The following is a 13,991-nucleotide window of genomic DNA, read 5'->3' as shown; positions in this document are numbered from 1 at the left end:
TCTTTACTTTCTGCGTCTGCTTTTGCTGCTGGTCTAACGATCGCAAGTAGAACATCCGTAGAAAGGCTCTCTACTGAGATCATCGGAGAAGAGAATATTACTGTTTCAATATCATGGAAACATGCCACTTGCTCGACATGGGAAAATTTAAGTCTCACATTCCGCAGGAAATATTATGCTGACAGTGCTCTGGGATACCTAGAGAGACATACTCCTTGATGATTTCATCACCGTATACGTCATCAATGCGGCACAAAATTGTCATGCACTAAGCAATTTGAAGTTGGCCATTCGACCCAAGAAACGACGGATTTTGAATCGAGGAGTTGCGATCCTCGCACAGAGATGGACACTGCAGAAAACATTCGTCGTCTGGGAGGGGAGATATTGAATCACCCGGCTTACAAGACTGATCTTGCCCCATCAGACTTCCACCCCTTTCCTGGATTGGAGTCAGAACTATCCAGACACCACTTCAGAAGCAACGAAGAGGTGCAAACGGGTTGTGAAGAACTCCCCCAAATAGCTGGGCACCGAGAGTTTCTTTAAGTTGATTTCAAGGTACGAAAAATGTATCAATGTCGGTAGAACCAATTTTGAAAAATGGCCAAAAGAATGTATTTTGTCATCACATTGTATTTTCTTTTGTTCATAACAACGTTCCCTGTGAAAACATGACAAAACTTACTATCGGAATGTCTCTTGTAGAAGCAATCAAAAGTTCTCTTAAGTAAGAGTTTTCGTCATTGTATCATTTTCGCCTTTCAACTAAATTATAGAAGTTATTCCTATCTCTTGAAGGAAAAGCATACCACGTTTCATAAAACATTTTATTACTAATGCTATTATTATTATTATTATTATTATTATTATTATTATTATTATTATTATTATTATTATTATTATTATTATTATTATTATTATTATTATTATTATTATTATTATTATTATTATTATTAATTGGTGGTTGAGGTGCATTCCAAGAAACCTATCGTAGCCGTAAAAGTGCAACGTAAGATCTGCAAGTGCAGATAATTGTTTCTTCACATACATGTGGCATGTTGACAATTCATTTTTGCATGGGGCAGAACACATAATATTGCCTACAATCAATGTCATTTTTTAACGTTAAGATTTGAAAGGTTTAGCATTCAATTTCTTATATAAACCCATGATACTAAATTCAAAATGACAGAGAAGAGGGATAGCTTTAGAAAGTAAATAAGAGTTTTTTTTTTAAATTTCAATCTAGAATGTAATTTAATAAATCATTCCTTAGAGGTGGATTCTCTCTAATTCACAAATTTCAGTGTAAACATTCCGCTGCAGAGGAGTGAACAGCTTAATTCAGAACTGGCGAACAGTAACTGTTAGACGAGCTAGACCATGAAGACTGATTGAAGGATCCATGGAAAGTGAACCACTTAAACTTCAATTGGGAATCGAACACAGGTCTCCCACATCAAAGGTGTGTACATTGACCATATAGCCATGAGGGTGTTCTATGGTTAGTGGGTTAGTGTAGGTATTTTTCACAATAATTTATATATATATATATATATATATATATATATATATATATATATATAGAGAGAGAGAGAGAGAGAGAGAGAGAGAGACAATGTTGAACATTTAATTAATGTTACATTTGTATTCGAATATACTGAACTGAGAGATTCGAATATATGGAAAGACATAAATGATGAATAAATGTTTTTCTGGTTGTCATCTGTAAGTTTAGAACGAAATGTGTTCACATAGAACTCAAACCTTAAACAATGGAAGTTGTAGATTTAGTCAAATGCGCAGAATTAATGTGATACACGTTTGAGCGTAAAGTACCTAACTTCAAAGTACATAATATCAAACGATATAATTCTAATCATTCTTTGTGTGGCGGTAGGCAATGCAAATTTAAGCAGCTCACATCTAGTTCAGAGCATAGGTGCTGTGTATTATATTTCTTCATTCATTTCTTACTATCTGTTTCAATTTAAATGCATCATCACACTGAAAAAAACTACGTTAACCGGATTGAGGTATATTGTACAAATGTACGGAATCTCTATATTTACTATGTAAATCAGTAGGAGCATACGTTATCCATACGCTACATACTTTTTCTGCTTAGATGTTACATCATGTCCTTACAGTATGTCTGACATCTAACAGTCTTCTGTATAGTGCATACGTATACTTACGTTACATACGCCAGCTATATGTCATATACGTCTATCTTCATGCGACATCCTGATCTTTCGTACAGAAAGCACGTTTATTTGAACACTTACACAGAAAATAGGTATAAAATATATTTTTAGTTACACGTTTTAATTACGGTTAAGACCAAAACACATGTAATCTACGTTTTTACGTACGCCACATACTTTTGTTTTTCTCAGTGCATGGCCTGTGGAACTCAGAAATAATAAATAAATGGCGCACAGAATAAAAATCATACAATATGTAATTTGTTTTAGTTTTATTTCTAGTTGTCCTGTCACTATTTTTTTCATCCCTTCGTTGCTTTACTTATTTTTTAAATGCACACATTTTCTACTTCACGAATATATACAGTATATATATATATATATATATATATATATATATATATATGTGTGTGTGTGTGTGTGTGTGTGTGTGTGTGACCCACTTCTCTTGCAGAGTAATTGGGTGGAGAAATAAAGAAAGAAAAGAGAGAGGAAGAAATACGGATGGATTAGCAGTCTCCTAGTCTCTTGATTTCCTACTACGAAACTTCAGCTTAATTAGTGATATTAGTGGGTAAACTTCGGGTGGAGAGGTATGTGTGCATTAGGCCATCCTCACATAACTTACTTCTCGTTGCTTGCTGAGGCGCTGTATCAACATAAGAAGCTAATATCTTCACCTGACGCTCAGAAACTTGGCTGAAAATGGTACGTGTGACAGAAATACAGAAAGTAATGTATAAACTTGTAGTTCTTGAAAGAAGGGAAGGATTTATGATCATGCAACGAAAATGATTGCAACTTAAAGAAATGACATAGAAATATCGTTTTAATAATATTAAGGATTTAGACATACCTTCGCGAAAGATATATGCATTTTAAATCTTGTATGCATCTTAAATTATTTTCAAAATTATATGGCACCAGCGTTGCTTACCCGCTTCACTGGGTTAAAATAAAAACTTTGAATGCACAACTTCTTATGTTTTGTGTTTAATAAAAAAAATGACAGTAAAAATTAAATATTACTGTTGTGGGACGAATTTGGATTTAAATGGCATTGGAAGTGTCATTGTTCATCTCAGCGATCTCGAAGACTGTGGATGCGACACTAATAACATAATTTCTGTAATTTGTTATGTATCTCTTCCTCGCCTCGCCTAAGTCGCACTGTCAAAGTGAAATGATAATGGCCATCCCAGAATGAAATCTCATCTATGTGCCAAAATTGATCGGTCTCGTGGTTCAAGGAGTGGGAAGTCACAAACATAGTTAGTTTCATTTTATATATATATATATATATATATATATATATATATATATATTATAAAATTTTTCATTAACTTACAATGAATGCCTGCAAAATATGTTGGCAAAATATTGATGGTAACTAAAAACTAAGTTTAACAGTAGAAAAATAGTAAATACCAAAACTAGTAATGATTAATCATTACCATTTTCTTAGATACGTTCCCTTCTGTATCTCTCAAAGTTTTTTTTATGATTTATATACGTACATAATTTTATGCTAAATTAATTTACATGTTCAAGTCATTCGATTAGTTATTTACTTTAATTTTCTTTCCATGCTGTGAATAACTAAGAGACATTTTACAGAATGACTTTGTCAGGATGCCATTTTGTCTGTCCGCAGGTAACACACTCGATATCTCAAGAATAGATCCGAGTTTCCCTTTTATACTTGTATTGAAACAGGGAGTGATTCATATATACATCATTAGGCACATAGAGGCAATGTTTTAAGTTGAGAGAATTGTGGTACATCATTTGTATTTTCAAATATTAGATTTTAGTATTCTGGAAGCTCATCGCTGTTCCACAGTGTTAAATTAAACTTACTTGTTTGATATATATATATATATATATATATATATATATATATATATATATATATATATATATATATAGGGGAGGATGGGGAAGAAGGATAACATAAAATTTAATGGAATTTTAGAAGTCTAGGAATCACTAATTAACACAAAGGAACAATCTGATAGCTTCTTCGAGAAGAATGTGGGTAATTGAAAAGAAAGTAAGAACATAATTTGACACCTGCTTTTCTTTGTAAACTTTACAACGTTCAGAAATGTCCAAGACAGAGGAAGTGGAGTTACGTACTAATACAGTACATAGATAGGCTTCTGTTTGATTACAGAAAAGATGTACAAACTATCGTAATAATGAACGTGAGGAAAAGATTGACCTCAGGAATTTAATTTTATAAGTACCTTGATAAAATTCTTTCCTCGACAATCTATGTATTCATCAAATACCTTCTGAATTCTGCTAAAATATGTGTACGTACACTGAAAAAGTAATATAGTTGGAAAAATTATACAGAAGTTTGATCAATCATAAAATTTGTTAAAATAGGGACACGCTACTTATGGTTATGGAAATCATATTGTATTGTTGTTTTAGTATGGTTGGGTGAACGATATATGTTCTTGTTGCTACCAAAATATATACTGTATTAGGGATGTTTCATCTTGGACAACTCCATTGCTTGCTGGATACACGAAGTCCATAAGGGGACGGAGATGATCACAAAGTAGCTGAACATAGCATTGATCGGTCGATGTCCAGTTCATGCACACCAGAGGACCCAAACTATGCAATGTAAATACACTCTAAACCTTAACAGAGTCACTATCAGCTTGGAGACTACCTTGTAGACAAATTCAGTCCATTAATTCATCCAATGGTGTCTGCGTCAGACTTAGAGTCTAGCATCCACCCGTACGAATTGGAAACGTGAATAAATCTCACTACACTACATATTGCCAGTCATCTAAGTTCCAATCGGAGTGTTCCTGAACCCATATGAGTCGCCACTGCCGATGGTCAGCACTTAGTAGTAGTGCCCGTGTTAGTCTGCGGCTGTGATACCCAATGGAGACCAAATTGCGCTGCACTGATCCCCGAGAGACGTTGCTAGGACTTCCTGCATTCATTCCTACTGTCAGTTCAGAACTTTTGCTTGTCTGTTTGTGCAGACAAGTCTGCTGAAACATTGGCCACAGTACACGTGGGCGGCCACTGCGTTGTCCATGATAGGTCGTAATGCTTCCAATTCAGTATTCGTGGTCTACCTTTGAAAATGTGGAGCGAGGAAAATGCAGTGTTTGTACGACTTCAGAAGTGGAATGCCTCATTCACCTAGCACTAATTATCACCTCACGCTAAAACACCGATAATGCCAAATGAGATGGCGTCACCACGGTGCACATTTTACTGCACTTACAGAAGTTCAATTGGCAGCACTGAAGCTGAGTGGCGTCATTGGGACGGTTTTCCGTGATGTCTCAATGACGTCAACAACTTCGTTATCGCTATCTCATAACTTTTCCACTTAATTTTTGAGAATGATTCATTGTAGTTTTAATGACAACCACAAGAATGTGGAATCGTAACTTCTTATCACCTGGGCAATTGCTCCACCCCCCTGAGTTTTGGTTTTATATACATTTATTCAACAGTTTAATAATATAGTAATGGCAATGAATTTTGTTCCACAATGTGAAACTATGGTACACTTGCAAACTATGTCAATGAAATATCCAAACTTGTAGTGGGATATCTATACCTACAAATTACAATATATTAGTAAGATCAAATATGGAGCCTGTTCCTCGGATGCTAATTCCATATATATATACATTATTCACCACGCCTTACTGTTTTTGAACCACTTCCGGACTGAATAGATGGTTAATGGAAGAGAAAGACTACTATTGGAAGCTGATTCGATTGGAGAAAACTGCTGCATCTCAATATATCATACAGCTTTTCTGTACGGAAATCAATATTGAAACCGCTAGTACTAAATTTTAACCACTTTCTGGTTTTGAGAGAATATTGCGGGTTGTGAGAGTATGTTTTCTTGGCACTTTGAATCGGTTGAAAAGAAAAACAGTTCTTGCTATATATTATACCATTTTTGTTGTATGGCGATAAATGTTGAAACCGGAAATCGTTAAAGTAAACAATTTTCAGTTTGAAAAGAGGGTTAATGGAGAAGGGGAAACCTATTGTTGGGAGGCTGAATCAATTGTAGAAAACCTCATCGCGATATTTCTTACCATTCTTGCTCTGTGAAATTCAGTATTGAAACCAGAAGTAATATTAAATTTGAACCACTTATGTTCACAATAGCCATCATACATTGTCTTAAGACGCTAAATTGTTCACAAAGAAAAAAAAGACGCTTTTCGCTAGCTGTTACCTTTTTTGTTCTATGCAGATAAACGTTAAAACCGAAAATGACTAACTTGATCCACTAGATTGGAATAGAGAACTGAAGAAAGAGATGGAGCCTACTGTTGGAACGCTGAATCAAATCCAAAAAAGTAATCTCGATGTATCTTACCGTTTTCGCTCTGATACCTGTCAACAGACGGATGGAATAAACAAAGTCGTTTAATAAGACTTCCAATACTTATGCATCGCATAGTTTGGAAGTCTAAACAAACGTGGTTACCATAAGTTCTGTTTATATGGTAATCCTGCCCGACCATACCCCACAAAGAAAAAAATAAATAAACGCTACTATTCCTGCAGGTTTCAATCTTCCAGAATTTCTAAGAAAGTGTGCTTATTTTCTTAACTTCGCATGTACGTCTTTTCTTTCTTTTCTTTCTTTCTTTTACAACTTGTGTTATTTTTTAAGGGGCATTTTAAAATTGAGTTTAACATTGCACAGCTTAATTAAATGGGACTTACTTTAAAATGCTTCGCTCTCAAGCAAAGAACTATTTACACTAATTTGATGTTTACTTCTTCTTACTTTCAGATGGAAGCAGAGTTCTAAGGAAATACCCAGTCATCGTTTTCATCCATGGTGAATCTTACGAATGGAATTCTGGGAATCCTTATGACGGCACGGTATTGGCTAGTTACGGTCAAGTGGTGGTTGTGACGCTTAACTTCCGTCTTGGAATTCTGGGTAAAAACAACGTTACTCTAGTTTTCTCTTTCTATCTTTCTTTCTCTCTATGTTTCTTCTCTCCCTTGTACAGCTATCTCTATTATGGTTCCACTTTTTGACTTTGCGACCACACACACACATATATGTATACCGCAGAAGAAAAACCGAGAAATGCCTATTCTTTCGAAAGCCATTTGCCGGTCAACATCTTTCAGCAGAATACGCGCGTGCTTTTCTTTGATTTTTCTTTAAAAAAGAAAATAAAATGTTAAAAAAGTATACAAGAAGAAGGGGAAAGAAAAGGATAAAGCATAAAAAGTAAGAAAACCAGAATGAAAGGATGGATAGGCTTACATCCTGCTTCATGGCGATATTTTCTTCAAATTACCTAAACTCCCGTTTTTCCCGCCCTCAACAAAATATAAAGTTAAGAGACCTTTAGTGCGTCCTCGCAAGCAGGCAACGGAGAGCGAGCGATATCTTTAAGCGACCCTATTTTCCATCTAAGAAAACAAGCATTTTTTTTCATTTTTTTTTTGCGTTGAGAAAGGGGAGGAGGCGGATAGAAAGGGATTGGTTCTTTTATTTTTCGGTCGCCTCTTTATGGAATCATTCATACCTAAAAGACCAGTTGTCGGCAATGAATCTAGCTAAACAGCACCTAAGAAAAACTCTGTGACAAAAATGGAGTAAAAAAAAAAAATTAAAAAGTCTAAAAGTAGGGAGATTGAGCATGCGTTATTTCTACTTTCCTTCCGTTTCCCTTTTCTTTCTTTCCTTCAAGACTATTCTCATGTCTCTTTTATGAATCTTCTTCTCCCTTTAGAAGCAGTTGACGTAAGTAGCGGACCAATTGTCAAGATATAATATCCATGTCCATGATATATTCCAATTTTTTCTTTTTTTTTTTTTCGACTGGACGTAAAAAGTTCTTGAAATCCCCTCGTATTCTCCTTACTATTACTATTTTCATTTTTTATTTCTTTAGAGGGCACACTTTCGTCATTTATACTTCCGCTTTCCTTTCTGACCTCACATTGCTTCCTCTTTCTTCCGTTGAAAGTAAAATAACAAAAAAACATAGAAGAAACATGAATAAAAATTGCAATATAAATCTTTATTCCATTAGAGATAATATTTTGTTCTTCATCTTGTAATCGAGGGTATATATATTAGATATATATATGAGCAAGAAAATAACTCTTAAGTATTATAATAATTTAGACGAAAACATATTTTCGTGGTAGTTTTCTCAGAATTTGATAAAAGATATGAAGAAGTTCCAGTATCTACCTAAATGTTATCTATATGAGTATTAACATGAATGTTCTAGAACAGTAGGTCTCAACTTTTTTTTTTTTTTTGAGTAACAAGACACTTCACTAAAAGTACGAAAGAAGAAACATGAATAAAAATTGCAATATAAATCTTTATTCCATTAGAGATAATATTTTGTTCTTCATCTTGTAATCGAGGGTATATATATTAGATATATATATGAGCAAGAAAATAACTCTTAAGTATTATAATAATTTAGACGAAAACATATTTTCGTGGTAGTTTTCTCAGAATTTGATAAAAGATATGAAGAAGTTCCAGTATCTACCTAAATGTTATCTATATGAGTATTAACATGAATGTTCTAGAACAGTAGGTCTCAACTTTTTTTTTTTTTTTTTGAGTAACAAGACACTTCACTAAAAGTACAGGACATTGCAACACACTTATTTGGTATTTTATTATGAATAATAATAATAAAATTATCTACTATAATACTGAAACCAACTAGCTTTCTATAATGACCCTATATAGCACTGAACATTGTTGCTACCACTGGAGATGTTGACTAGTATACTCTGTCTCGATTTTAACTAATTATTATTAAATTCTTCATTAGTTTGAAAATTAAAAAAAATTTCGCGACAAACCTTAGGGGACTGCGTGACACACCGGAGTCGCGACACATCGCTTGAGAACCACTGTTCTAGAAAGTGAAGAATAACTTTCAATGAATAAATAAGAAAAAGGAATGAATTTATAGGCCATATAGAGTGGTAGATTGATATTATAATGTAGTACACGAATGCACATCCTTTTTCGAAAGTAGATTTGTTAAGTTGCGAAAATATAATCTTAAGACGTAACTTGCTTGTTTTTTTAAAAAATGGAAAATGTAAAATAATTAACTTTTAGACGTGACTAATTCTAAATTTGTGATATCAAAGTTACTGTAAATCAAGTTGTATAGAACCACTGACAAAGAAGAAACTTTCTTTTCTAGATAGGATAACTGAAAAAAATTTTCATGATAGTGTGAAATTCAATATGTTAGAGAGCGTTAATTTTTAAGTGTATGTGTTATTGTTTAAGCCCAATGCAGAAACCTAACACATTGTAGATATACGGTATATTGGTAAATTTCTCAATAGCGAGAAAAACGTTCTTCATTGGCTTTGAGCAATTCCTGGTTATAAATGCACACTGCACTTTTCCAGCAATAAGTTTCAGTTTTTGCATCCCATGGTTATGCCGGATAGGGTAAAGAGGACGATAATAATGAGAAATGAATGAAATGGTAGAATGAAGAATGTGAGAGGAAACAGGAGAACACCAAGAAATCCAACGCACACGATGTTTGTTCATCACGAATTTCCCTTGGTGCTAGCTGGGATCGAGCCAAAGACTCCGTGCATTAGAGATGAACGCTTTACCACTGAGCCATCGCGGCCCCCCAGCAATAGGTTTGTTGAATCCAAGCCAAAGATTTAGTGGGCAATAACTCGGTAACTAAAGGTCTCTAACTTTAAACATGCTAGTAGACTTTAAAATTGTTAATGAATGTGTGAAATATTGTCATGTTACGCAGGAATTTGGTTCTTGAATTATTGGTTACCAAACTTGGGATTCGGACTCAACTTCGACGGCAAATAACTCAAGGGGCAAAGGTATACACAACGTAATTTTACACATGTATTAAAATCATATTAAAACCGCAAAATTTTGGGCAGCGAGGTTTTGGGTAGCGAGATTTTGGCCCGCACGCTTTGAGCAGCGAATTTTGCTTACGAAGTTCTGGCTTGTGTAATGTTCAGATGTAAAGTTTTGGCTGCGAAGTTTTGCCCCTATACCACCGGAATGGTACCTCACATAATGGTCCCAGAAGGTTTTCTTCCTTCCTAATTCCTTTCTTCGTCCCCAATTCCCCGCAGTGTGATCGCCGAGAGACGTCATCCCTCATATGTGACTGGCTAAGGTGGTCATAGATGCCGAAAACCCAGAAATCTAATTGCTAATCTAACCTTATTCAGTTTAAATACATGAATAATCATTAGGTACTCGTCATATTTAATTAGGAGCGCGAGGATACTAGACAAACCCAATTAAATATTTTGTATTTCTTAGTTACCAAAATACCAAGAGACTTCGAGAAAAACATATTGGTGTCCATCCCGAAGAGAAAAGGCACACCAAAATGCGAAGAACACGGAACGTTAAGCTTGCTTTTCCATGCGTCAAAAATACTGTGCAAAATTATTGCACAACGAATAGAAGGAAATCTCGAAGAATGCCTATCCGAGGACCAGTTTGGATTTAGGAGGAAAAGGGGAACAAGGGAAGCAACACTGTGTCTATGGTTGATCATGGAACAGCACATCAGAATAAAGAAACCAATTGTGATTGCATTTGTAGAGAAAGATTTTGACAACGTAGATTGGAATATCATTGTTCAGAGCATTGAAGAATCTGAAAGCGGATTACAGATACAGAAGAATAATATACCAACTTTATAGGAACCAGACAGCTGTTATAGAAAGAGATCAGAAGGAAGCAAAAATAAGTAAAGGAGTAAGGCAAGGATGTGGGCGTTCACCTCTCCTGTTCAACGTCTATATACAAGAGGCTATGAAAAATTCTTTGATAAAAACGAGAAAGGCGTATAAGTAAATGGTCAGGTTTTCAGTATAATAAGGTTTGGTGATGACATAGCATTGATAGCAGAGAACGAAAAGGATTTGCAGAAAGCACTTTCAAATTGAACGACCAACTGAAAAAAAAAAAAAACATGCAAAATGAAGATAAATAAGAAGAAAACCCAAGTGATAAAGCACACAAGAACATGACTGGAAAAGGCAAACGTATGGCTAGATGGAGAGAAAATTGAAGACGTTAAAGACATTTCCCTATTTAGGAAGTCTAATATCCTCGGACGGAAGAAGCGAAAAAGACGTAATTCCAGAATAGCGTAGGATAAACATGCATTCAATAGGAAAAGAATACTACTAACATCAAGAAATGTATTCTTTGGACTTCGTAAACGATTTATTAAGAAACTGATATGGAGCGTGGCACTTGACAGATCAGAGACGTGGACATTGAGAAAAGCTGAAATATCAAAGCTGGAAGCATTTGAAATGTGGTGTTGGCGCATATCATGGACTGAAAGGAAAAGGAATGAAGACGTACTAAGGGAAGCAACGAAGGACGACAGATCATGAAGATAATAGGAAAAAGAAGAAACAGCATGCTTGGCCATCTTATTCGGCACTTCGATTGGATCACCGTGCTGATAGAAGGAAAAGACAGAAGGAAAAACAGGGAGAGGAAGATCAATGATAGAACATATAGACGCAGTTACGAAGAAGAGGCCTTATCAAAGTATAAAACAGGTCTCCCAAGCGAGAGAAGAGTTTTAAAATTTCCATGTTGCCCACCAATCTATGGTTGAGGTGAACAACAACAAGAAGAAATTACCAAGGACATTTTTAATACACTTTTTAAGGATAAACCTTAAAGCATTTCCCCTTGAGAGAATGCTTAGCACACTTTACTAATATGTCTTACCAGGGATAAAATGGTTGTGAAACTGTAGGATCAAGCACGACGTCACGTCGTCTTCCGTGCCTATCTTTACTCATTGTAACTTTTAGGAAGTATGGATACGCAATAGATATTTTCTATAGGTGAGTGAACGCGTTCTCTGCGTTTTCCTCACTTTTACCCTTGTGTCTTATAAAAATTAAAATGCAAATGCCACATTTTGGTTTGTTTTCATGGTTCAGTTTGCATGTACAGGCGAGTTTCTAAAGTAGGAAAACCGGTGAAATTATATGCCTGAATTTGTTTTACAGAAAAGGTTGATTTTCCAGAAAATATTAGAATTTCAAATATCAGAATATGAGAAGGAGGTTTTCAATTTTTTTCAGTTTTACAGTTAATTTTATACCACATTTATTATACGAACCAAAACAATTACTTCTAATATATACATTATTGTAAGTCGCGTTACTATTTGTTGCCATAGTACTAGTAATATAAGTAGTATTAGCAGTAATTGTAGTAGTAATAAGAATGTCGAACTTATTAGAAAGAAATTGAACTTACATATTACGGAATTTTCATTATATTTCGTACGAAATTATTTCAATAATCAAGACACAGAGTTTTATGAATAAACTTCACATGTAGTAACATTAGAAACGATACTAATAAAAATAAACATTCAATACGAGTATTCATCCTTAAGTAGTCTTCAAAATTGATGTATGTGTACAAGAATTCTCTCCGTCATAATTCACGAAAATATCACAAATGGTTTCCATGTGAGACTAACATATTTCTTCTGGATTTAATATAAAAGTTTTCCACTTTCTTCGCATATTCACTTTATCTTTTTCTTGGTCAGGCTTCTTGGCCAAAATCTAAACTCTATGTAAGCGCCCAGCTTCACCATAAACAAGAATGTCATGAATAAATCTTTGAATACAAGCTAGTTCTTCTTCATACAACATTTCTGAATATGTATCCAGAACAACAATGTATAACTGAGTAGGCTAAGCTATTCAATATTATTATCTCGGATAAAATGTGTATTTCAAATTAAAACAGAAACAAAAACTATATAAAAAAATCACAAACATGAGTAAACGTGTGAGGATATACCATAATCTCAGCTACTTTAGAACGCTTGTTTAACAACTTCCAGAACAATGATGAATTTGGTTTTAGTAAAATATTTGCTCTATTTTACACACTACATTTTCGACTATTTTATGATTTACTTTCTTACAGCACAAATTATTTCTTAAAAGTGTTTTTCTTCTAAATAATAACAAGTGATTTTATGTGAGCAGTTTACTACGTAAGTTCAAATTCCAAATTAGCATAGCTCATAACTCAGAAACCAATCGTTACATTTATATGTCTACTGTGTTTCTCAAGTTTTACAACCAACCTATCTGGACAAGGTCGAAAGCCTTTTGATCGACCGGTTAGATTAAACAAAAATGCAAATCCCAATTTGAGTGATCCATGAGTTGGAAGCGAGAGGTCTGTTCACTACAATATTTCGTATGCATAAAGATATTAAAGGTCTAGATGTCTCGTAAAATAATCAAATTACTAAGATAATCTGATTTAGTGATTGGTTGAACAGCCATTTCAATATATCGAAGAAACACTTCTTTCGGTAACTAAATTAAAGAAAAAATAAAATTTCTTCTTTGAACCAAATTATATTAAGCTACCTGATTAATATCTTGTTTTTATATTCAATCTCGGAAAAAAATGTTCTAAATAATTGTCCAATAGAATAAATAATAATAATATTGAACAAAATAAATTAATAATCAGTAGGATCAATTATATTACCCGATCTACTCAGATCCTCTCTGAGAATCTCATTGATATTGTTCCAAACATTCCAGAAATTGTTCAAAATAAAGCTTAATTAAAATTAAATAAATAAGTTCACTGAATTTTATCCAGTAGCTACTCAGGTAATACTTATGAAAGTACATTTTGTTGAATCTTCATCAAACATATTATGTTCATCT

The 13,991-nt window shown here is 34.2% G+C and overlaps 1 protein-coding gene across 2 annotated transcripts in view; it reads left to right on the top strand.

Annotated features, from left to right (window-relative positions):
* Nucleotides 1-13,991, top strand: part of LOC145693438 (uncharacterized) — a 683,742-nt gene that overhangs the window by 575,640 nt on the left and 94,111 nt on the right. For both annotated transcript variants that reach the window (XM_081769432.1, XM_081769433.1), the window contains one exon: nt 7,024-7,176. In XM_081769432.1, the coding sequence (XP_081625558.1) occupies nt 7,024-7,176 (153 nt within the window). The remainder of the gene's footprint in view (nt 1-7,023; nt 7,177-13,991) is intronic.

The sequence above is a fragment of the Thermobia domestica genome, chromosome 8 (genome assembly GCF_964235325.1).
Source record: "Thermobia domestica chromosome 8, izTheDome1.hap1.1, whole genome shotgun sequence".
Classification (NCBI taxonomy): Eukaryota; Metazoa; Arthropoda; class Insecta; order Zygentoma; family Lepismatidae; genus Thermobia; species Thermobia domestica.
The sequence above is the reverse complement of the archived record's forward strand: the minus strand, read 5'-3'. Positions and strand labels throughout refer to the sequence as shown.